Source organism: Periplaneta americana, chromosome 10 (assembly GCF_040183065.1).
Source record: "Periplaneta americana isolate PAMFEO1 chromosome 10, P.americana_PAMFEO1_priV1, whole genome shotgun sequence".
NCBI classification, from domain to species: Eukaryota; Metazoa; Arthropoda; class Insecta; order Blattodea; family Blattidae; genus Periplaneta; species Periplaneta americana.
Window position 1 is genome coordinate 119,355,789 of NC_091126.1, and position 27,802 is coordinate 119,383,590.

Consider the following 27,802-nt stretch of genomic DNA (forward strand, 5'->3'; position numbering starts at 1 on the left):
ACTAGCAGCATACCAAATAGCCTGAATATAAGTAACTCAAATATTCGTTATCCTGAGTATCATTGCTCTGGTCTCTGCAGGGTCTTACATTTGAGATTTAAGAATATTCCATTGTCCAATTCCTATATGGGGAACTGTACAGCTGTCAAAAGGAAGTGGCCGCACTCGTGAAGAGCGAATATTTTCTAAGCTCACTTCGGATCACGGTGTTGTTACACGATGCAATGCACTAGTAGAAGCATTTTCGGAACTATGGAGTCATTTGATATCTGTTTCTCGTAGAGCAGCGTTAGAGTTCTCGCTTAATGATACAAAGATTGTGACTTCAAGTTATCACATTATTTTTTATCATTCGTTAGCGATATACATAATATTCAAGTTATTATTTCTATTACAAATAATTGATTAAATGACGATCTTACTCGTGTTAATTATGTAAGCATGTGTGGCTTACAGCTGTTTCGGTGTTACTTGACACCATCCTCAGAGTCTACTAGATCTCGGCGCTATCTCAACTTCGCTGCCTGTTGTGTGGGTGCGTTCGTGTGATGAAGAGTTGTGTCAAATAGTGTGTGTGTGTTCTGAAATTGATCTGTGTTTCGAGAGCTTCATTAGGTTGTGTTTTAGTGTGTCTGTATATTTCATATTGTTCTAGTGTGATTAGTTTTTGGTTTTTGAGTTGTATGTGTAAGATTTCCATGTCTGTATTTATGTTATTGTATGTGTGGTTAGCATTAGTTATGTTAGGCATATGTAGATGTATTGTGTCCTCTGGTTATTGCTTTAATGTGTTCTTTAAATCGAGATTGGAATGAGGATTTGAACCTGAGACATGAGACATTGACACTAATTCCAACTTTCTTCGGACTGTGCCGAGGCTAAGAACTGAAAAGAATAGTCGATTCCATGCCCACTCGACTACAAGTTGTGATCGAAATGGGAAGAGGATGGACTAAATATTGAGTCGTGGCGTTTTGTTTTGTTTTTTAATTTTAATTGTTTGAATTTTCTAAGGCTGACGCAGTAGGTTTGTTTTGTTTATGCCACGAAAGATTTTTATGTTGAGAATAAAATCTTTCTTTGTTTCCATTTGCAGCCATAATATAATAAGTATTGATAAAGTCATGGCATAATATATTCATGAACCTGATGTTAATTACTAAAATAATTATAAAAGAGATAGAACCAATTATATTTCCTCTTTTTCTTAAAAACATATAAATCATAAAGAGCACCAGCTTGTTTTCGATCTCGGTCTCCCCAAAAGTCTTTTTCCCTGCGGCCTCTCAAATAACGCTCTATACGCATATAGGATTCCTCCGTACGTGCTACATGCCCTGCCCATCTCAAACGTCTGGATTTAATGTTCCTAATTATATTACGTAAAACATACAATGCATGCAGTTCTGCTCTGTGTAACTCTCTCCATTCTCCTGTAACTTCATCCCTCTTTGACTCAAATATTTTCCTAAGCACCTTATTCTCAAATACCCTTAGCCTCTGTTCCTCTCTGAAAGTGAGAATGGAAATACTACAACTGTAAAATGTACTGTAGAGAAAAATCACCGCTTCTTCTATCCAATTATCATGAGATTGACAAATCGTATTTAATTAAACAATTTAAATTGTACTTAAAATTCGTAATGAATGGTGATATTTAAATATTAGGCTAATGATTAGAGCTGTTGAAGGTACTTTTATTTAGATTCAGTAATTGGTATTTGTGAGCCATACAAGGGATTGACCATGTTGTGATCACACAATTTACGTCTGTGAGGAGGAAGTTCAACTCCTCAAAACAATTTATTTTGTGAAACATTGCACCACTTGCATAAAATTTAATATTCTAAGATCATGGACAATTGGATCTCCTGCTTTCTTGTCAAGTCTGAGAGACAACAGAATACAATTGAAGGCTTTATCAATTTTGCAGGAGGAAAACAATTCACAATTACATTGTGTAGTCTTTTAAACCTGGCTATTCTCATTGATTTTCTGTAGTCCATTGGTAAGTATATGGCAATTACAGTACCTCTCGTCCTTGATGTATCACTCAATGAGGCTTCCAGAATTTAATTTCAGTTTTGGTAGGCACATTCGTCTGACATTAGGAGAATATGCTTTTGTTCTTCTCAAATAGTTTCAATAGAATGCACAATGCATGTTGTGAACTCATTAAAAGACACACCTCCGTTATTTTCATGCCACACATAGAGTGTGACGTCATTTTTAAAATTAAATATATTTTGAAATTATGCAGCTGCAACGTCTGCATTTTGGCGATTGATTTTCGCCACTGCTCATTTCCCTTGTTTTCATCTATTCGCTTACCTTTTATGACATAGATGGCAGACCGATGTTATCGTCTTATTATCCTTCCTTTGTTTTTTCTGAGCCCTTACGCGACGCTAGAGGCTCTTGTATCTCTTTGGTCGTGACGTGATCACTGTTATGTCCGTGATTCGCGGATTTTGTATTTCCGTCGTTGCAGAAATCTAGTATGTTCGGTAAGGGTTGATTGTGCCTTTTCTTCCGTGTGGAAGTGAGCAGTTTTGCAGACGGAGTCGACAGGATGACTTGGTGAGCTGGCAGTCAGAGAGCGGAGCTCGACGTGGAAGTTTGGAGCTGGGAGTCTTGGGGACAGGCTCGAGTGATAGAGTTCGGTGCGAGCAGTCAGGGAGATCAGAGCTGGCAGGGAGAGAGAGAGAGGTATTCGACTTTGGAATCGTGAGTAGATAGTTAGATTGAGACACTTGAATGAGTGACTTGGGAAATGGAGAGTCGATCTCCAGCAAGCAAGTATTTGGATTATGGCAGTGTGTCTCTGTGAACCAAGAGTTTGGGTTAGATGCGGCAGTATTCATTGCGTCGAGAGTTACACGCTGTCGGGGTTGATAGTGGAATTATCGAGTTTTTGTCTATATTGGATATTGGACATAGTTTTGTCATCGCACAGATTATGTTAATATTGCATATTGAAATAGTTTCTAGCTGTAAGTTTTAGGAGACCTGGTGCCTGGTTTAGACACTGAAGCATTTAGTGGTTCATGAGCAACACGGTAATCCACTCATTTCTCTGGCATTCGGGACTTAGCGTCTGTGATCGATATGGCGGCAAATTATGTCGATTCATTGCGGAGTATGGATCCAAGTACATATTCATATAGTTTGTATGGAAAAGTTCCCGACGAGCAGGTGTGTCGTTGTAATGGGACTTTGCTTAATTCTCCGCGGACAGAGTGTATGGTTGAGTACGATGTGCACAGAGAAGCTGCCGCGAAGGAGTGGGTACGACGCAATCTTCGTGTCGGAAGAATGTTTTATGTCGTGCTCAGTGATTACACGAACTAGTGGGCGACGAGGGATTGTGGACCTACTCTATGTGTACTATGGAAACGCTGGGGTTTTGTTGCTTATCCATTCCCTATGACTACAGTGTGATTGTGGCAAGGGGAAAAGTGGCACTGACATTTGGTTATATTTCGGTGTGCTCACATGCATGTTTCAGTTATTTTGTGCAGAGCGCGGGACAAACGAACTTCCACAATGAATTGCTGTCACCATCGGTCTTGCTGGGTCAGTGGAGATCGCCGGGGATTGGGAGGCGTTCAGTGAGCAACGCCTCAAGCCAACCATTGGTGATGTCGGAGCATTTAATACGTATGTTCTGAAGACCGATAATCAGCTGTTACAGCGCGGTCAAAGGACTCCGCTACAATCGAAGGCGATCTGGGATAGCGGTCTGACGCCTGACCGTAGATTGCCGAGTCGACCGCGTCCCACTGTGGAGAGCTCCGAGTTTTGGGGGCGTTCGGTAGGAACGGCTCAAGCCTGCGATGCCGGTTGGTTTATCCTACCATTAACAGCCGGAGTGCGGTCAGGAACTCCGAGTAAGCGTCGGACGGCGTTCTGTGGATGGCGGTCTGGGACCTCTGAACGCCGCATCGTTTTGGACGAGTCGACCGTGTGGCCCTTGTGATGTATGGCTACCAGGCTATTCTGTGCGGGTTGTGGTGAGCAAGATTCCGGAAATTGGTTTACAGATTTTCTCGGTACGATATGTCGCATACCGATTAGCAACGCCCGTAAAAGAGCGACCCATTGACTGGGGTGCCGCCTAAAATGGGTCGGTAGCAGGGGACAGTTTCAGAGGACAAGCTGTTATTGCCCGGCGATATGTGCATGAACCATTTGTGTAAGTCTTTGCGAGCGGGCCACGAACCAGCTGCCACAAGATTGTGCGTGTTTTTCCCCGACACCTCTATGCCGGTTCTATGGTATTTTGAGTGTAGTTGTGTTTGGGTCACGAATGATTATTATATTCATGTTCGTGTGGGTGATTCCGTTATGAAAGAAGGGGATGTTAATTTCCTTCCATGGGTTTGAGTTCCTTGTCGATGGTTTCGCTGATATTCTGTCTGCGTACAGAATTACGATTGCGAGAGAATTGAATTTTATTCATGTTTCGGTGCTTGCTCGGGTTATGTGTGATAAGTGTGGTTTTCTCTCTGCGTACAGAAGTTATATTATTGATAACTATGTACTAGATTTAGTTATATTTTTAGAATTGTTATTAAAATGGCTATTTATATTTTTGAACCATATTGGTTTATTAATTTATTCACCATCCAACAACGATTTCGTAGTTAAGCATGATCTGAGAGGGGCCACCAAAGAGCACATACGCCACAGCATTTAATACGAATTAGTAGTAGTGAGCCTGGGACATAGGAACACACTTTGTAGAGCCATTGTTATATCAAGTTTCTCTTGAGACACTTTATTTCAATTGATTTTTCATCTCCATAGTTGAATTTTTCCATCTGTTATGATTCTGGTTACCATCATCACTGACAGTTTTGTGTCTGTAGCCACAGCATTTGTCGCACTGTTCTTTTCGTGGTGCGTGCAAGGCTAAACTATCTTCATTCATAATTTTAGTTAACGACATTCGTATCATGTTGTTCATCACTATCTCTGTACCATGTCACATATATTTGATTTATTTCTTACATGTAGAGGACCGAACGAAAATGTGATTTCCCGTATATCTACTTAGTTCTGGCCCTGCAGTAATGGCTTGGGATTTTCGGTAGCGAATGGAACAAATTTTTCACATTACTGCCTCCATTAGCAAGTTTTTTCTTTCTAACATGTTCATTTACACTGTCGTCCTCAACATCTACAGTTTGTCCCATTTCATCAGATTGAGAGAAATTGTCATCGTCCTTTGTGCGACGATTGAGTATATGTTCATGAATTTCTAAAGCGGTAATGAATAGAGTTCGGCAAAGTAACTTTTTCACCTATTGACTTATTTAAGAACATGTCATTGCCAATGTTTTTTTTATCCCGTCATCTGTTGATATCATCCCCGTAAAAAATTTCTCGAAGTTCCCCAGCCACGTACATATGTATTATTTTACTCCATGACCTCCAGTTCCAGAATGTATTACATATTTTATTCCTCGCCTCTTCGTAATTTGAGCACATTGAAAAATTTGTTCAGTTATTTTTGTGGCCTTTGCATATTTGCATCTTTGGTAAAAGTTTCCTAGCTTCTCTGGCACAATTTTGAAGCATTTCATTTCTCACCTTTTCAAATCCAACATACGTTTGCTCCACCAGTATTTTATTTTTATTTATTTTTGTACCATTTTCCGCAAAATCTAAACAATTCATTTCATCTTCCTCTTCTTCATCCTCATCCTCATGCTCCTTCTCTTCCCTTTTTCTTCCCTCTATTTCTCAATTTCGAACTCTTCTTCATTCTTCTTCTCTTCGTCCTCCTTAAAGTCCTGTGCAGTTCTGTGAGCTTCATTCTTGAACATTTTTCTCTTAATTCATGCATTGTATAGTATCTACATCATGAGCTTCTACATCAAATTCACTTCATATTCTGAAACCAACGCAGACACTGGGTTCTATTTTTCTTATACTGGAGCCATAATTACATTTTTGTGTGTCCTGAACTCCACATACAGTATCAACAATACCATCGTTTACGATCAGCACATTAATAGCAAAAGAACCGCGATACAGTAGGTTGCTCTGCTGATCACAATTTCGCAAATATAAGAAAACGAAATCCCCTAAGTGCAAAAGAAACAAAGAAAAACGAATGTTTCTAAGTCCACTTCGGAACACGATGATGTTGCACGAGCATGCGTTTGTAGAAAAAGTTTCGAGACTATGGAGTCATTCCATATTAGCGTCTCGTAGAGCAGCGGTAGAGTGATTGCTTATTGATTCGAATGTTCTGATTTTGAGCCTTATTCAAGTTATCATTTCATTTTGTTATCGTTCTTTAGCGATATAAATAATATTCACTTTATCATTTCATTTTGTTATAATTCGTTACCGATATAAATAATATTCAAATTATCATTTGTATTGTGTTAGCGTTCTTCAGCGACATAAATAATATTCAAGGTATTATTTATATTTTCTTATCGTTATTTAGCGTTGTAAATAATAATCAAGTTATCATGTATATTCTATTATCGTTCTTTACCGATATAAATAATGTAAATTCATAATGAAATTTGGAACAATACAGTTTTATAATACTAGTGTTAGTTGCTTCTTTTTACATTGCTACATTGTACTATCCTGTACCACAATAAAATGAAAAGAAGTGACGAGGATAAAAACCTGAAATGTTGACATCTAAATTCCGACGTTTTTCTGACTGAGCTACGGGGGCACAAGTAAAGACGCGTATGCGGAAGAATTGGCCGAATCCCCCTCCAAGATGTCCTGATGATTTGAGGAAGCTCGTCTAGGATGCCGTGGCTGAGAACACTCGCTATATAGAAATACTAGTCGATTCCATGCCCACTCGACTGCAAGATATAATCGAGATTGGAGGGCGATGGACTAAATATTGAATCGTGGCTTTTTGTTTTGTTTTTTTAACTTTTAATTGTTTGAATTTTCTAAGGCAGACGCCAGCAAGCATGCTTTGTTTATCCTACGAAAGATATTTTTGTTGAGAATAAAATCTTTCTTTCTTTCCATTTCAGCCATATTTTTATAATAAGTAGTGATATGGTCAGGGTATAAAACATTCACGAACCGATGTTGATTACTAAAAGAGTCATAAAACAGACAGGAGAAATTATATTTTCTCTCTCTTAAAAACAAGAAAAACATAAAGAGCACGAAGTTGTGTTCGAACGCACGACCTCACGTATACTAGGCTTGAATACTACCATTACGATGCAACAGTAACACACAGAACACTTGAACTGTAACTGTATATATCAGGAAAGGTGGTCTAACAACATGTAACATCGCCTGTCTCCGAATTGTAGCGAAGATACCGGAAGGGAACTCGGCTTCTATAGAGCGGCCATTATTTCTTTTGACATCTGTACACATAGGAGATCTTGATGATTAAATCTATGAGAATGACATATAGGAGACTGTGATTTCTTAAATTTTAGAAAGAAAGATGTGCAAATACACGTAGGAGATTTTGTTAATTTTTGTACCACTATTTCAGTTATTTAATATAGAAAAAATACGAAAATCGACAAAAAGTCACGTAAAGGTTATTACGGGAACAACAACGTTTTATAGGTTTTGTTTCAAATAAGTAGTAGGTATCAAATTTTTATGACATTTCGAAGCTACTTTTGATCTCTGAAGACATACTTAATCATTAGTTTTATTTAAAGTTTTCCATGAACTGAGTTACTATAGGCAAATTTAACTCTGTTAAAATATTACTAATTAGTTATCATTATTGCAAAGACATTTTACAATAAGCATTACTACAAAAACATGCACACACCCACACAATAGTGGCATCCGCCCTGCACTCTATATCGCCTGGGGAATCTGTGGAGTAATTTGGCGAATTCCGCCACTCGGGAGAGTACGGAGCCTGCTCCCATCACTTTATTTTGTCTTCAAACCAGTTGTGTTTCCTGTCTCATGCAATTCTTTTCGCGCCATGACTACTCACTCGAGCAGCCAGCTATGACGTTATCAGTGTAGAAGGCTTGCTTTATTGACAGGCACTCCACAGATTCCATGGACAGGGTTGACGTGATATTTACCTTACAGCGGTTTGACAGGAGACGAAAGGCGGCGTGAGTGTCTCCGATGCCATGCGAGGACCAGTTTGTGAGGAGTGGGGTGAGGAGGACGTGCAGGTGGTGGCGCCGCAGGTGAGTCACGTGCTTCACTTCCTCCAACATGTCCTCGAGGAGCTGCGGAGCTGCACGGCACACAAACACCAAATAGGACTCAGGTCAGTCACGGCTCCGGCTACGCGAACAAGGGCGTGGATGGGAGCCGGACACTTACCAATGTAACAAACATTTCATCTCGTAAGTGGACCGCTTCCCTCACTCGCCAATGCTTCATAAAAAGGTCATCTTTGATTAAATTGTAGCTACATTTATATGCGTACCGGTATATTAATTATATTTCAATTTCTATTCGAAAATTTTAACGTTTGCATGAGTGTACGAAGGACGCGGAAAAAGTCATTTTGTATATACATCATTAAGTAAGCCCTTTATTCAGTGTCAATATAGTTCATTTACAACGTTTTAGAGATGTTAGAGATGTAAAAACAAACATCTTTTTATGTGACAAAAACCTCTCAGACCTGCCATTTCGACGCTACGAATTAATAAGTGATGTGAAGAGATTTTGTTCAGACTCTGTTACCTGGATGCAGTGATGTGAAAAAAAAATGTTAAGAGATGTGGTTGAAACTGCCTTCCCTTTAACCGAATGCACAATTGATTTTTACGCATTACGGACTATGTGGTAGAGGATAGACTACACCAAAAAATGTCAGGAGTGTTTTTAATAATTCCTGCATCTTCAACAACGCGAGCAACCAGCTCTTCCGTTGTATTTATCGGCTCTCGTAAACCAGACATTTCATATCCCCCACACAAAGAAATTCATAAGGGTTAGGTCGGACGATCGCGGTGGCCGTGATACTGCTAGCAGAATGCAAACTTACCTTTCTTAGCAATCTACTCACTGCGTTTGTAACACGATTCGCCTTACAACGTGTTGCAGACAAAATAGTCAAAACAGAACTAAATGTGTGATGGAAGCCAAACGACATACCCCTTTAGGACACCTACCTGCAAGATGATGCATTTACCAGATTTTTGTCACACGAAAAAGAAATTAGCTAATTGTTTTACCTCTTCTATCATTCCTGAAAAGTTTTAAACGAACTTTTTTTTACACCATGTATACTACGTACACTGCCGTGCAGGGATAGAAAAAATAACGGTTGTTTTCATAATCCGTTATTTTCGAAAGATACACTGGCTACTTATCGATTATTTTGCTTCCTAGTTTAATCTAATAATTAGTACTTTCATCAACCGGTTATTTTGAAGAAGTGTATTAAATGAAACATATTCTAAATGCATCTCAAATGTCAGTCGATCATCATTTCGTCCACCGCTGAGAAGTAACGAACAGCATGTCTGACCGTGAAACGAACGGGCGCGGATTCAAATCCAGTTTGGGACAAGTTACCTGGTTGAAGTATTTTCCGTGGTTTTCCTTCAACCCCTTTAAGAACAAATGCTGGGTAACTTTAGGCTCTTGACCCTAGAATCATTTCGCTCAGAAGCTAGCAGTTGATAAAGCATCGTAAAAAACGAATTACGAAACATCGTTTCTTTTATTTGTATCAATGAAATGAGCCCTGTAAACCAACTGTCTCTTGGGTTATTGAGAGATGCGGTTTGGATTAGTACCTACTGTAGAATTTCATCTCTCCATAGACGGCAAATTGAGATTCAATTGCCAATAATCTGAATTCTATGCCTATGTTAATGATCACTTTCTGTAACTGCCTTCTATACTTTGAGAGTCACTTATACCTTTACTGACGCCTAGGCAATATTGTGAAAGGTGACTGGAGTTACAGTTGCATTTTCGATGATCCTGCATAAATTTGCAGGAATTGAGCATTTCAAATGGCGAGGAAATTTTACTTGTCTGACTCGTTGATATAAATATGAATGTAAAAGTTATATAGTTTTTATTTACCTTACCTATAACCCTACTCTGAGTTAAGTAATTAATTAAATTGTAGGTATACATATATACTGCAATTTCATAATCTCTTTTTATTTTCCGTCTTTTATTTACTCTAGACATGTCTTTGATTATCTTGAGCATCAAATGACATATCAACTACCTTCCGGTTGATTCACAGTTGATTGTAAAATTTTATTTGCATTATATTGGCAATAACATCTCATTTTTTCTTGATTAATACTCAAACTTCAAAAACCATTTTCTTTTACAAAAATAATTCTTAACTTGTTATTTCTAATCGGTTAACCTCCAGCAGGTTGAATTAATATTAAAATAACCGGTTAACCAATAATAATTTCCTATCCGACAGACGTTCAAAAATAGGTACCTGACATCTACTAATCGACAACGGCTAAAAATGTATTCTTGTAACTGTGGAATCATTAGTTAGCTCAGGTAACAGTCAGTGTTGCTAGCAGTATGTAAGATATACATAGATGTTAAAACAAGCTTGAAGAAACGCCGTGGCTAATGCTTGAGCCAAACTTTGACTGTCATATTTGAGGTAATTGTCGATTTTAATGGTTAGTTGACAGTTGAGTTGTATAATAGTGTCACTTATTGAGAACTAGCGGAAATATTTCAAATTATTTCTATTTGTGTACCGTCTTTGGATACATATTCCGTGGTTAAAAAGTTCGCTAAAACGATCAAACCTAGGTCTGTATCTTCCAAACGCCAGTGTACAGTCTCAAGCTTATAGGCGTGAGATACTGTAAATGTAGTGTTGCCAAATTGTCCAGATTTTCGGGAACCATACTAAATTAAGGTCTGTGTCCCGAAAATAATTCTCCGGACGCATCCTGGATTCCAGCGATCAAGGAACGAAGGAAAAATTAGCTTTTCCCTTCTTTTCACAATATTTTATTCTATTCGATTTGTGGATATGGCATCTGAAAATGATTATAAATAAAGAACTAGTCGAATACATACTACTTTGGATTTAAGTTCACGATATAATTAGGTCCATATTGAACGCAAATTCTGTTTCGTTGATATGTCAGAGACAGAGCGTTTTGCTCAATTCTGGGTATGGTTATTGTTGTCGGTATTATTTTTGTTTCTATCTGCCTCTTGATTATCAGTTTGGTATTTGAAGTTAGTTTTATGTAATAATAGTGCCTCCAGACAAATGTCTTCGTAAATTTAGAATCGTGGTCCAAAACAATGCCAAAAACAAGATTATTTACGTTTCTTGTTGATATAATTATTCTGACTGAAACATGTCTTGATATTGATGTAGGTTATGACATAGAGGGTTATAATAAGTTCATAAAAGTAAATAAATATAATAAATGTGATGGTGTATTGGTATATGTAAATAATTTATTTAGAGTGTCTTTAATGAATGATAATATTAATTAATCTAATAGCGTACACATAAATCCGACAGTAAATAATATCGAATTTATTATAACAGCTATCTATAGGTCACTTAATTTTTTTAATAAAAATAATTTCTTATTTATTCTAGATAACTATCTACAAAAGCATAAGTCATACCCTAACCATATCTTAGTTGGAGACATTAATATTCAAATTTTAGAGATGATATTGATAATGATAGTGATAGATATATGGACATACTGACTGAATACGGATTTACTAAATTTCTTCAAGAGACCACACGATGGTGTGAGTCTAAAAGGTCGTGTGTTGATCATATATTCTTTAAAAGTGTCAACAATAATTGGAAACTTGATACTTGTGTTTATTGCAGTTCAATAACTGACCATTTCCCTGAAATTGGTGTATTTTGTCCTATATATTCAACCTAAACAATAGTCACAAGATTTCTCTGCTGCGGCAAAAACACACATTAATTCAGATAAGTTAATACATAGTCTCAAACTAGAATCTTGGTATCCCTTACATTATACTGAGAAAGCGGAAGGTGATTTTACTTACTTCTATGATAGTTTTATTAATCATATTAAGCAGTCTTCAATAATCAAAAAGAATTCTATTCCCTCTAAGTTCAGAAAAAATTAACCTTGGATAACAAATGGTATTGTAATATCAATTCGAATGCGAGATAAATTGGCCTATAAAGTAAAAACCGAACCTTCTAACTTATCATTATTGTATACATATAAGAAATAGAGGAACATCTTGACAGCAATTACAAGAGTTTCTAAGGAGAAATACTACAAAGAAAAAATTCGAATGTATAATAAAGATCTAAAAAAATTCTGGCAAACTATTAATGAAGCTACAGACACAATCAAACGTAATAACACTAAAATAAACATTATATCATCACATAATGGATTACCTATAGCAAATAACAATGAAATTGCTAATTAATTTAATAAATATTTCTCAAGGATTGGTCATACAATTGCTAACTCAATATCGTCGCACTCCTCTGAACATGAAACTTATGACTTTCACAATTCAAGTAATTCATCCTGAATCTTTTTATTACCGGTAACTGAAAATGCAGTAATTGCTATCGTTAATGAACTTAAAAAATAACGTAACACCTGGAATTGACGGAATTTCGACTTCCTTGATAAAGAAAATCAGTACTGTAACTTTATTTCAAAACCACATTCCATTATTTTTAATCTTTGTATTACACAAGGAGTTTTTCCCGAACAATTGAAATGTGCTATTATAAATCCTCTACATAAATCTGGTGACAAATCAGATTTAAACAATTATAGACCTATATCACTATTATCAAACTTTGCCAAAATTTTTTAGAAATGCATTAAAAAGCGTCTTGACAATTATTTGCAAAAGTTGACATTATTCGAATTTCAATTTGGTTTTAGAAATAATGTGAGTACTGAAGATGCTATACTAGCAGTCACATCTGCCATAACTAAAGCTTTAGATGAAGGAAAGAAATGTTTAGGTGTATTTTTAGATTTGAATAAAGCTTTCGATACTGTTAGTCATGAAATTCTTTTTAAAAAGTTGGAAAACTTTGGAATTGGAGGTATTGCATTGGACCTGTTTCGATCTTTTTTATTCGGTAAATACCAACATACGAAAGTGAATAATGCGATATGTGAAAAAGAAACTGTCAATATCGGCATCCCTCAGAGAACCGTATTGGGTCCTCTGTTGTTCAGCAATTATATAAATGATTCGTTATTCTTAGATGCTAAAATTACTAAAGGTAATATTTATTCCTTTGCAGACGATACCGTTGTCATGTATACTGGATGCTGCTGGGAACATGTTTTTAAAAAGGCTAATATTGGCTCAAATTCAATTAAAAATGGTCAGATTTTAATCTGTTAGCACTCAACATAGATAAAACAACTTTCATTCCCTTTTCTTTAAATAACACAGGCCTCCCTACATTTAAAAATTCATAGCAATAACTGTACAAATATCTATAATAATTGCAATTGTCCTAAACTACGCCCATTAAAACCACGTGAAATATTTAGGTATCTTCATCGATCAAAACTAAAAATGGAATTTTCATATTAACTACTTATGTCTTAAACTACGTAAAACTCTATACAAATTTGTTCAACTGCGTCGCTCTCTACCAGTAAAACTATTGAGAACAATATTTTTATCCCTAGTTCAGTATATAATACAGTATGGAATTATAGGATGTGGTGGATTATCACAGAGTACCATCCGCCTATTAATATTACTACATAAAAGAATTATTAAAATATGTTTAAGAAGAATAATTGATCATCCAACTCATCTCATATATAAAGAATTTAATGTTTTAAATATCAAGCAAATTTATATGTATACTATTTTGAATCACTACCATAAATATCAAGTTAAATTTACATCATCCAATCATGGCCACAACACAAGAAGATACAATATTTCGCTCCCCCTCAGTGTAAGACTGAAGCTGGTCTAAGGCACAGTTCTAATTACGGTCCAAGATTATATAATGATTTTATAAAAAGGAATCATAAACTAAAATTATTAAACAATACATTATTCAAAAAAACAAATGCTTGAACTGTATTAAAATTATAATAATGTAAATTGTTATTCCTCGTTATTTTTTTGTCACTTTATTAATGTTGTATTCTTAACTTAGTATGTTTATGTATACTGTAGGCTATGGTACCGTTTGTTTGTTTGTTCTTGTTTCTATTCTTATTCTTTTTAAACTTTATGTGTAATAATATTTAACAGTTTAATCACAGTTGTGATTATTATTATTATTATTATTATTATTATTATTATTATTATTATTATTATTATTATTTTATTTATTATTTTTTCTTCTGTCCAGTTTTAATTCTTGACCACACCCGACCTCGAGCATCTTGCTCTTTCGGGTGTGACCCAGTTACATTGTATTTATTCAATAAATTGTAACATGTAGACTATTTTACTATGAGATTGGTAATCAATTTCGAATTTTGAAGAATATTCATTTAAGAGTATTACAATAGTATTGTAAAATATTTGTTATTTTATGTAATTTTTGCTTGCAATAAAATCTTTTGTCAATTTTTGGTAAACATTGCTATTATGTTACCAATTATATCGAATACGCAACAATAGTTAATAAAGTAGAAATTATGAGGTATATATATTGTTTTTATATGCTATAGGCCAGCGTTTCTCAAACTATGGGTCGCGACCAGCATTTTCCAAACTGTGGGTGGCGATGTTTTGGTGAGTCGCAGAACGACTCATCAGGTCTACAAAACATTTTAAGAAGCATTTTTTTAAGTTATAATTATCAACACTCAATTAACGTCTCAGCTTGCGGTGAACATGGGAGTAGTAAATCTGTCTGCTTTGAGTGAACGCAGAACTGAAAACAAAACTAATACAGCACACCTGCAACAATGAGAGATATGAGTTGCATTCGCTATTTTTAATTTGAGATCGGTAGCAATGTATTTGTACTATATAATTCTACTGAGTTTTAATCAGCTTGAAATTTGAATCTAATAATGGGGAATAAAACGTTACGGTACTGCTAATAAAATAATATTTTTCCTCAGTATTCTCCTGTTGTATCTTTCTTCTTGTGCTAGTGATTTTATATAGAATTATTCAGATTTCGCAACAAAACAAAACCGCTATGATCATTGACAAGCGGCAGCCTTTGAAGCTACCGCAAAGAAGTTGAAACGCGGTGATGGGGTCATATTTTCTGCGGACAATCAGATTTGTGAATAACAGATGGTTGCCAAAACAGATATCAAAATAGTTTCTTCGGCCCAGTCTCTTTTGTTTCCGACCGTCAATAATAATAATAATAATAATAATAATAATAATAATAATAATAATAATAATCAGGCTTAGGGACCGGGATGAATTAAGGCTGCAGTAAAGTATGTAACGGTTCGATTATATGTGACGTCAGTGTAGTCAAACCACTCCGACCCTCTCTCAGAACCAACGGATCACATACGAAGTTAGAACCGTGCCATTACAGATACAACACACAGCAGTGAATTTCTTATTTGTTATTTCGTACACATTCCACAACTAGGGCATCTTTCTAGCACAGTGATTCATTATTGTTTAATACGGTGAAGTGTAATTACAACAGATGCCGAAGGTAAAACGCTCATCTCGGATAGAATTTAAGTCTACATGGGAGTAATATGGAAGTGAGATTATTAATTACAAATGACAGAAAAATTGTTTGTAGAGTAGCCTATGTAAGACTGAACTAAAAGTGAAAACAAAACAAGCCATAGAAAAAACATTGCAACAGTAAGTTGTACAGGAAATCTGCCTAACAAAAATTGACGAGGTTCCTACGACTTCTACGAGTTGGTCATGTTATTTAGACGAAAATAATAATAATAATATTTATGTAACATGATCGTACATGTCAATATTGTTCTTACCCCTTCTCCGGGCAACCTACTTTTGTAACGTTGATGGGCAAGAAGGGTCCGTCGGACCCACATGCCATTTTAATACATTGACAGAAGAAAATCATTTTATTGTACACAATATTAATCTTCTTTAATAATGATATTATTATAGTGACCAAAGTATCCATGATAATATACATAAATGATATAATTTTAGTAGTTTTTCATGCGATAAAAGAAACATGTTTAGTGTATGATCTACAATTCTTTTTACTTCCGTGGTAAAACTCACATTTACACAAATTTTTAATTTTCTCATTTCTAACACACACACACTCCCACATAACATTACTCTCTCACATTCACACGTCATCACTCTCACACTTAATCACTCATCATCATTCTTACAGTTTTTACACACACGGGTCACTTCACTGTGGTCATTACACACATATTGGCCACAATTGTCACAGCTTTGTTTTTGTTTGCCACTTTTTTCATACTGGTACATATGGCACCTTTTAGTGCTATCCTGTGGTTTGGGCGCAGTTGATGGAGAGGCCTACTAGCTCTTGGCATGAAAGGAGCAATGGTCATTACAGTTTTTTCTGAAGTCCTACTCTAGGTCTTCTTTCAATTTGAGGTTGGATGAGACTTTCAGCAACAGCTACATGGAACAACCTCCTATTGTTCTGTTTTCCAAGATTCCACGAAGGATGAAGGCTCATCCACACAACAAATGCAGTAATTCCACACTTTCGTTATCTGTGTCGATGGCTTTACATAATTCGCGGAAGTTAATGGTTTTTCATGATGCGTCAGGTAGATTTACGTGATGCACTAGCCATCGCATCGCAAGATTAATAGAATACTAAAGGAAGTAGTGTAGTGATTCGATTTAATGTATATATAGTAAGGTAATTGATAGTGGATAAGTATAGTAACGCCGTCTTTCGGATATTTATCATATTAATTCACTGTACAATAGAAGTTAATTAATTCGTGATATAATTTCCGTATTAACTGTAATAAGGTTAATAGCAAACTAATGCATTCATTTCCATTATACAATCATGTCGTATATTTGACACATTTGGAAGTATTTGATGTTAATTGTGAATAAGTATAATTTTGAAGGATTTGTTCATTAAATAATTCTTCTCAAAATTTCTATTAGAGTGGTTTACTAAAGTAAAGGTCATAGGATCAAATCTCGGCTTATTCAGAGGTAAGTTATGTATTCTACAGGTAATTTAAAATTAGTTAGTAGACTGAAGTAGGTAAAGAAGTAAAGATATAAGTAAGGGAAAATATGTAAGAAAGGGATTGCAGTGGACTGGTGTAGGATGGAAAAAAGAACAGTGAGGGTATCGGGAGTGACAGCCACAAAATTAATTCATAATTTAAGTACTAGCAACGTGCGTGACGTAATATTCGCGTCATCGATCTTTTATTGGCCTGGAAAAACAGCGATGGATTCTTAGATATTACCGTTTCATTATTATTTTTCATTTAATTTATTTTTTTCATTTCATTTATTCTATTCCATGGATCTTATATTAGCATTGAAGCTTTAAGATGTGAAACAAGTCAAAATTTTACAAGATTACATTTTTTGGCGACATTATTATTATTATTATTATTATTATTATTATTATTATTATTATTATAATCATTATTGTTATTATTATTGTTATTATTGTTATTATTATTACAGGTCGTCCTCAGTAGTCGAGTGGACCGGGCATCTACAAGCATTCTCATTGGCTTCGAGTCTTTTCTTTGTATGTACTTACCGTCTTATTGAAAACTTCGTAATTCGAAGTAATCTAATTACGCCGCGTCTTTGACTACAGTGCTAGTTCCCTGGCCTTCCATTCAGGTGACCCGAGTTCGATTCCTTGTCAGATATGGGTGGCATTTGTAGTGAGAAAGCAGATTTTGCAGATGGTTTTTCTCGGCGTACTCTCGTTTTCTCATATTTTTGCTCCGACACTATCCATTCCTCCTTCTTCATCTATTACCTGTAAGAGGTTGGAGTGATGTTTGCGTGTAGTCCGATTCCAATATAGGTTTTAAGTAGTCTAAAGGATTGGGGTTCCGAGTCCTGGGTTCGAACTCGTCAGTAAATGATGGGACTTAGGCCTACGTGCAGAACACAAAAATGATGGCTCACCTGTCAGCCAGTATTGGATTTACGAATGCCACCTGGGCCATCCGTCGGACTAGACAATAATCGCATATAGTTGATACAATGCGCATAAATAACCTAAGTGTAAGAATCCACCCCAGATGAAGCACTCATGGAAATAAATCACTCTATCTTCGTACAGTACTCTTCGCATAAGACGTTTATTCGTATTACTACCACCAGTTTCGTCTCGCATAGCATGTGTTATGGAAAAACTGCGTGACACTCCGCTCTAGCACTCCTACACTCCTACGTAAAATAATAGATTTTCTTAAATGGATTGTTTTACATTTTCTCTTTTTTTCACAGTCTGATAAGGTCGGATTTTCAACATTTCCAATTCCGTTTAAGGCCTGCCGCTTCTTCTACCATTAGCCTAGATTTGCATTTCTCTATTTCAAAACTCCATCAATCTTCAATTAGTCTTTAATAAAGTTCTTAATACTTTTACTCTAAAAAGGAAACATTCTCAAAGGGGCAGATATGAAAGTTATTTTTTATTCCACCACACTAATGACGTCAAAACAAGTGCTTATACAAATTTTGGCCACATGAGTAAGATCTTTTGAAGCCATTTATAGAAAGAAAACACAATTTCATGAAAAGGTTTATTGGAACAGATACAGAAATTGTTGACCTCTTTTTCAATATATTCCTCACCGGAATTGAGACATTGTCACACCGAGGGATCAAGTACTTTTGTATCTCTCTGTCGAACAAGTCTGCCGCTTGGGATCGGAACCAGTGCGTGACAGCCTTCTGCATCTCTGTTGATCCCACTGTATGTCAAATGTCTCAATTCCGGTGGGGAATACAGTAGTCTATGTTGAAAATAGCTCAACACTATTTCTGTATATGTTACAATAAACATCTTTCCATGAAATTGTGTTTTCATTCTGTAAACATTCTCGGGGAAACTTACTTTCTAGACTGCGTTTGTAATTGATCTCGAGTGGCCAAAATTTGTACAAGCACTTGTTTGACATTATTAACATGGTGGAAAAAAAAGAAATTAACTCTTTTATCTGCTCCCATTAGAATGTATGCTTGTAAGTACACTCTTTTTGCTTACATTCGGACTCTTTCCTATGGGCGATTTAATATAACTATCACATTTATTCGACATCCTCTCTGAAAAAGATTGTAATTGTGGTTGTGTAGGCGCTTTATCTGCGGTCATTTCACAATTTTTATCGGTATGGCCGAAAGTAGCTCAGCATTGTAATTGACTAACGTACTGCATACCATAACACACTGTTACACACAGGAATAAATGAAACGGTAGCTGGGATCCTCTCCCAAACATGGAAAATTGACAACAGCATTCTGCAGTTCTCTGGCGGCATCTTTTTTTTTTTTTTTTTCATTATTTTATTAATTGGGGAGCGTGTCAGTCAGATTTATGCCTTCCTGAATTTAACCCTCACTAACAGGTTCTTTACTTCTGGAACCAAGAGTAGCGTGAAACTTTAGTAATGTCACGAATGTTATGTTGGTATGACTGAGGAGAGAGCTCTAAACATTTGAAGGTGTATAAGCGGAGTACGTCAGTACGAAGGAAGCTTACTGTGAGATAGTTCAGCCACTCTTACGTGTAAAAGTAGCTGTTTCTCATCACGTACTTACTTACATATGGCTTTCAGAGAACCCAGAGGTTGATTGCCGCCCTCACATAAGCCCACCATCAATCCCTATCCCGAGTAATATTAGTCCAGTCTCTAGTATCATATCCCACCTCTCTCAAATCCATTTTAATATTATCCTCCCATCTACGTCTCGGCCTCTCCAAAGGTCTTTACACCTCAGTATTCCCAACTGACACACTATACATTTGTATGTCTATATTCGCCCATACGTGCTACATGCCCTGTCCATCTCAAACGTCTGGATTTAATGTTCTCAATAATTATGTTAGGTGAAGAATAAAATGCGTGAATTTCTGCGTTGTGTAACTTTCTCCATTCTCCTGTAACTTCATCCCCCTTGCCCGCAAATGTTTTCCTAAGCACCTTATTCTCGAACATCCTTAACCTCTGTTCCTCTCTCAAAGTGAGAGTCCAAGATTCGCAACTATACAGAACAACCGGAAATATAATTGTTTTATGAATTCTCACTTTCACCTTTTTGTCAGCAGACTGAATGACATAAAGCATCTCAGCGGATTATGACCAGACATTTCCCATGTATATTCTGCGTTTAATTTTCTCTCCAGTGCCAATTCTATTTGTCACTGTTGTTCCAAGGTACGGTATTTGAATTTTTCCACATTTTCAAAGGATAAATTTAAATTTTTATATTTCCAATTTGAAACTCAACGCCGCCTCACGACATATTGTTTACGGCTACTGGTAAAAGTTACGTGGACTCGATCAAGTTGCGCAGTGGAAGCATACAAATAAACAATGCTCGATATTAAATAATACAACATATAATTAATTAAATATGTAAAACAATACAAATATATGCTATGAGGTTATACGATATAAAAGAACAAGGAGTTAATAATGGAAAATATGTAACCGTGTTATACTAAATGAAATAATAAAAAGTGAGAATTAAAGGTCGATAATCAGTACAATACCGTATACAGTAATACATTACTTCAGACTCAAAGCCGTATTCAATCTTAACTCCGCTGCTAACAAATTATTAACACATCTGTTCAATATTGATTTACAAACATACCGTAGACTAATGAGAGAAGGAAATGTCTCACAGAATTTAGAAAACAACAAGCTAATACCTTACCAAACAGGCGAATCTCAGCTAATACTTTACCAAACAGGCGAACCTTTCAATACCCAATACATGTTACAACAATCTGGATCCTTCCAGAACAACCCATCGCAGCCAACATATAACTTCCGCGTTCTCGAAACTTCAATACAAATCCAGTACTAATGTCTACGGCACAATTTCAAACCCTCTCGTCTACATCCATGCGAAAAGGGGAATTTCCAAGTCATAATTAGTAATCTCTGAGCGTAACTTGTCTACGTGTCTAGGAAGAAGGCGATTTTCCCAGTCTCAATAAATAATTTATGAGTTTAACTTGTCTACATGTCAAGGCAAAGGCGATATCCAAAGTTTCGATGCAATACTACTCGCCTAACCAAGAAACCTCTTATTTTTCTCTCTCTCGTCTACCCACAAATCCTTGCTGCTGTTAGGATAGAATATTCGGGAATATGCCTATAATGTAGGTGGTGCCGACGTGCACGGCTCAATTTCGTACTATGTTCTGGTCACGAGACATAATCATATGCAGTACTTTGTTTTATTCCGGTTTCACTTCTAAACCTATCTCCTTACATGCTTCAAGTTAAATTCCCTTGTTTTCTCTAATTTTATTTTATTCCATTTTATTTATTTACTTAGCTAATAATTGTAACATAAAATACAATATAAACAAAAAATTAAGCTCGTCCCTGAAAGAGTAGAACTCGTGTTCAGGGACGGATTCCTGAATTAAAATTAAGAAATATATAATACAATTATTTGTCTTATGTCTACTACGCAATTTGAATTTACAATTTTTCAATTTTTTGTAAAATCCATAACTTCTTAAATTTATTAATAAAACTCTAAGAATTGACAAGATTAGGATATTTAAATATAAATTTGTTCTTGGATCTAAATTACTACTGTCATTAAATACTGTAGCAGCGTTGCGTTTTGGTACAAACAATCTAAAAAATATTCATACGTTTTGTTTCATAACTATGAGAATACAATTTAAAATTATTCCGATTCTTATGTATGAATTTTATTAATACATTATAATAAATTTGTCTTATTTTAAGAACATTAAATTCTAAAAACATTTTTGATATGGAAAATCAATGGGTTTATGAATACATATTTTAATTATTTTCATCTATGATAAATAAAGTGGATTAAAACGGGGTTTAAATGAGCTATCTAATCCTATAGTTCCACACGTAATTACCGATTGAAATAAAGTTAATTATATTGTGATTAATAAATTTATTGACAAGTAAATCCTCAATGAAATAAAGTATATTATTTTACGTAATTTATTACAAAGGTAATTAATGTGTTGGTTCCATTTTAAATGATTGTCGAAAAAATACCTAAATACTTCACTTCAGAGGACTTCTTAATAATAGGACATTTACACTGTATAAGGCAACAATTAGAGTTATGTAATTTAATACTTAATATATATGTAGGAGGTTTGTTACATTTTAAGATAATGAGAATGGTATAATTATGGTTTTATTTTCGTTGATAGAAAGATAAGTTATTTCAAACCATCTTTCTACTACTTTAAGTCCATTATTTGAATTGTTATATGCATCATACCAGGTTTTTTCACCAAAAAGGAAAACTGCGTCATCTGCATAAGAATAATGAACACCATTGTATTGTTGTAAGTCAAATGTTAATAAGTCATTAATATATATGAAAAATAAAACAGTGCCTAGAACTGTGCCTTGGGGAACACCTATGTTAATAATTGAAGGTTCACTTGAATAATTGTCAATTTTCGTTTTTTGACGTCATCCGCATAAACAAGCAGCTGATATAACCCGTTTAACAGTCGCATACCAATGGGGGGTGGTCAGTTACTGACCCCAGAGAATATCTTTAATGATTTATCTTTTATTACTGGGAAATTAAAGCTATGCTTTTCTGACATTTTTTGTTATTATGTTGTACACACTGTAGCAGAAAATTAACTTTTGGCGGCAGTCCATTGTTGAGTTATAGCGATTGTTGTCTGTGCACGCGCATTGGATTTCTTATATCCATTTATGTTTCAGTAATAATTGCAGCCAGGAGGTTGTATTTATTTCTTTGACAGTAAATATGGCTAAGAAGAAGTACATGACAGAGGCAGACATTGATGAGGCGATATATGATAGTTCTTGTAGCGAAGCTGAAGTTGTTATTCAGGAGCCTAAAGGTCAAGATATTTCAAGAGAAAGAAGTGAGTTGGAGGAAGAAGAAGGTAGGCCTAATGTTTGCTTCACTCCTTTGTATTATAACACTGTATTTCTTTTTGTAAATAAACTACTGGTCAGAAAGTAATAGGTTTCTGGTTACGTAAGTGATGTATGTAAATACTTATTGTTTTAGATGTTCAGCCCGTATGAAGGCATCTACGTCTGGAAGCAAAAATCGACCAAGCCCCTGGAAACATGACAGCTACATCTGGTAATATATCGTAAAATGAACCAGTACAAATGAGAGAAGGCGTCACTCCGCTAACATCATCGGAACCCACGGCGGACCTAAGCCGGGAGTGAAGCCTGACACTCCAAGGGAAACATTCTGTATGTATTTCGATCATGATGGTCTATATATTATTTTGATCCACACGAACCGGAGATTGGAAATACTCAGGCAATCATATGCTGATGAATTTATTCGAAGTTCGAAAGATTTTGTTCAAGAGGAAATTTTATGTGTTACTGGACTTCTTCTAAACTGTGGGGTGAATCGACAAAATAAAGACAGTATTCGAAATTCGGAAGATTTTGTCCAAGAGGAAGTTTTAGGTGTTATTGGACATCTTCTAAACTGTGGGGTGAATAGACAAATTAAAGACAGTGTTCGTGAGCTATATAGTGAAGAAATTTTTCCACTGTATAGAGCTACACTTACAGAACATAAATTTAGATTGTTACTGAAATGTCTGCGTTTTGATAATTCAGTTACACGTGAAGATCGGAAGAAGAGAGATAAATTTGCTCCTATCAGAGATATTTGGAATATGTTGGTGAGAAAGTTTCCTATGTTTTACAATCCTAACGAGTCTGTCACTGTTGACAAATAACTAATAACATTTCAAGGGCGCTGTCCATTTAGGTTATATATCCCAACCAAACCAGGAAAATGTGAGATAGAAGTAAACGTGTTGTGTGATTCCAACACAAACTACTGCCTCGCAGCAGACTCTTATGCAGGATAGTTTGAATCTGAAGTAGTGAAAAGATTGGTTCATATGTCTAACTTGGATCAATCAGGACGAAACATCACAATGGAAAGGAAATTCATAACCATGTTCCTTGCAACGGAATTGTTAAAGGAGAAAGTGACTACAGTTGGCACCAAGCGAAATGACAGAAGAGATTTACCAACAGAGCTTCGTCCCGTTTCTTTGAAAAATGCCCAACCTGGAACAGTTAGATTTGCCTTCACTGAAGATACCACCTTTGTCAGCAATGTTCAAAAGAAAGTAAAAGTTGTGACAGTCCTTTACACGCAACATTGTGACATGAAGGTGACTGACGATAAGCCAGATATAATCCTATTCCACAATTCTACTAAAGCAGGAGTGAATGTTCTTGACAAGTGCATAAGAACATACTCTTGTTGTCGAGGAACGCGGCAACAGCCAATGGCGGTTCTATTCAACATCATTGACATTGCAGCATATAATATATATATATATATATATATATATATATATATATATATATATATATATATATATCGCTCATTAAATACAACAACGTCACTGTTGTCAGAAAAGTATTATCATAATTTTGATATAAGTTACTTTACATCACACATTACCCATTGATTTTATTTTGCTCTTTTTCGTTTTTTTTTTTATAGGTTATGATATTTTCTCGAGGGAAAATGTTAGTTTCATTAGTTATGACAGAAAACGAGCGAAATGTTGACAATATGTCTGATAGTCCGAATCAATCCTTGGTTGAAGAACAGCAATTAGTTGTCGTGGAAAATGGGCCTGCTAAGCAAATGCAGTCGGAGGGATTTGGCTTGCAAATTCTTTAGTATTAAAATTATTATGATTTTTCAAAGTCAAGTTTATTAGAAAATTGTTGTTGGATCCAGACTTTGGTTATAATAATGTTTTAAGATACTATTTTCACTAATCAAAACAAACAGACCTTAGTCATACTGAACAATGGGTAGCGGGAATGGGAATTGAAGTCAGGGCGATTGAATATCAGTGGAATCATAATTCGACAATTCTATTTTTTATTTTTCCTGCAGATAATCTGGTTTCCAACATTCCACGTCCTGTGGCTACTATAAACAATTCTTGTTCACAAATGCCCAGTTCTTCATCCTGCATGAATTCATCGTCCAATTCTTCGTCATCATTTGACGATACAGCTTCTGAAGTCTTTGACGATTCTTTGGATGATGTTACTTACGAACCAAAAAGTGACGAAGAAGTAGAAAGTAGTAGTAGCAGTGAGGATAACAGTCATACTCCAATGCAGGAAAAAACTATTTCTACGTTGTTAAACAGTTCTATGTACTCGAATTCAGTACCATGAACAGTTCAAAAAAGTACCCAAAATGTGTCCATTATGGTAAGACCCGTGAAAACAGGCATAAAACACAAAAGGAACGTTGACCAATGGAAACGGAATATTCTGAAAAAATTCAGAAATAGTGGACAAGAATATGAAACGCATTCAAAAATAAAATTATAAGAGAACAAAGATAAATTAAACCACTATGTACACAGACTGCAAACTTAAGTGTTCAAACATGTTTACAGATGAAGAGAAACTTCAGTTATTTTCAAAATATTGGTCTCTAGGGGACATCAACAAACAAAGGGAATACATTAACAAGTCAATGGAAGCTATTGTTTCTCGATATCGTTGCACCCGTGTTGGGGGCACGAGGAGTCAACGACAACATAATTAATACTTTAGAAAAAATAATCATAAAATCAGAGTCTGTACGGTATTTTTAAAAAATACTCTAGAAATTAATGACCGTCCAATTCGGGCAGTTAAAAAAAAACGGAATGAGGTAGCTAGCACGGTAATTGAACCGAACGTTAGATGGAAACATGAGAAACATCGAACTCTCGAGCCAACTATACATGAAGGGATTTGAAAGCACATAGACTCGATTCCAAAAATAAAGAGCCATTAAAGTGAAAAAGGATTCTCCATGTTCCATATTCTATAAATTATCATACAAGGATGACTTCGAAGAAGTAACTGTAATAAAAAAGAAGAATGTTCCTGACAATCTTACCTTCAAACCTGCATTCTACATTAAACCAGGATTAGCTTCAAAGAAGAAAGAGGATCTTATGGAATTACTGCAAAAAAAATTAGATTTTGAAATTCTATTCCATATTCTATACCAACTTGTAACGCCCCGTAACTTAATCAGAAAAAACTTTTCGAGATAATGATAATAGTTAAGTCTGGGTTTTAGTTTCTTGCTTATTCCTCGAAATTTACGAGATGGATTTGAAGAGAATTTAACCATTGATGTTATGAGTGGAAAGTATGTTAAAATGTAGGAAATACTTTAGTTTTTCATTATACATTGTTCTGATTACTTTTCAGTAGCATTTAAATGTTTAATTCAATCCTGTATACTACTGTCAGGATCTCACTTTGTTTAAGTTATGTATTTATCCTTTCATTTTCTTACTGTACTGGTATTTTTAAGTAGATAATTCCGTTATAACTCAAATATATTATTGTTGAACGCAATTTTCTTCAGTGTTAAAAATGACATATTTTCCGTTACGCAAACTTAATTGTTAAGTGTATTATTTTTACTGACGACAATGTCACATTTTGAGTTATGCCACTATATGAAGATAATCTTTGTAGTAATAATGTCACAAGTTGCAATGTTAGTAAATAAATAGTTCTAAAAATACCCACATTGTTTTTTTTAATTAATTCTGTGTTCCTATATTAAAAACAAGAAGTGTCTTCAGCCAAAATTTATCCCTGCCATATTTTAAAAGCATTTCTTATTACACTTAAAGAGAAATCTTTAAATTGCTCTCCTGAGAAATCGACATTTTTTTAGATATGACGTTGTTATATTTAATGAGCGGTATATATATATATATATATATATATATATATATATATAGTTTCGTGAAACTAATGAAACTAAACCGTGCAAAAAAGGGAGATTCTGGAAGGAAATTTTTTTGAAAGAACTGAGTCGACAACTTTGCATCATAAATATAAAGAAGCGTGCTGAAAATTCGGTTGGCCTATACAGAAAGTATATAGATGCTTTATGTATATTTGGTTATAATTTCAATCAAGACCAAGGTGCAGTGAGCAGAGGAACTGTACGTTCAGAACCACACGGAAAAGAAACTCGTAATGCAGTGACAAATATTCCAAACAAAGGCGGATGTTATTTATGCCCAAGAAGTAAGGACCGCAAACATATGAAGATATCATGAGATGAAATGCAAAATTGGGTACTACCATTTACGTTCCATGAAAGCTCACTTTCAAAGAATGAACATTTTCGTCAAATCTATTTACTCCTCCCATGTATTTGATATACTATTCAATAACCGAAAGGTAATCCACCTGAATTTTGCTTCGTTTCCCTATAATAACACTGACTCAATCTGCTTTCAAAATTGGAGTTACATTGTGTCAGTTTGAAGCAAGAGTGACAATATTATTATCATGCCATCGAACAATTGCATCATCCTCTGTCACAGCGAAATATATTGCACCACGATTGCGCTTTTTCACGTGCTTAGCATCATTCTTCAACCTTAGCATCATTCTTCAGCCACACACTTCCCCATGGGTTTTTCTCTATTGGTTCGTGTTCCTCCATTTATGTTCAGTAAGAACTGACAACTTGAGACTTGTGAAGAAATTGTCAAAGCAAAAACTAAGGTGAAAAAGCTGCCGGTAACCTGCATTCAAGTTCCAACACAACAGCAGCTACTAACCCATATTCTGCTTGGCCTGTTTAGCTCCTTGGTATG

General features: G+C 35.4%; 1 protein-coding gene across 6 annotated transcripts in view; it reads right to left on the reverse strand.

Annotated features, from left to right (window-relative positions):
- The window catches only part of LOC138707980 (F-box/LRR-repeat protein 2-like), a 1,260,080-nt gene that overhangs the window by 763,439 nt on the left and 468,839 nt on the right, over positions 1–27,802 (reverse strand). For 3 of the 6 annotated variants that reach the window (XM_069838066.1, XM_069838067.1, XM_069838064.1), the window contains exon 2: positions 8,067–8,227. The exons of the other annotated variants lie outside the window; for them this stretch is intronic. In XM_069838066.1, the coding sequence (XP_069694167.1) occupies positions 8,067–8,227 (161 nt within the window). The remainder of the gene's footprint in view (positions 1–8,066; positions 8,228–27,802) is intronic. 6 annotated transcript variants of the gene reach the window in all.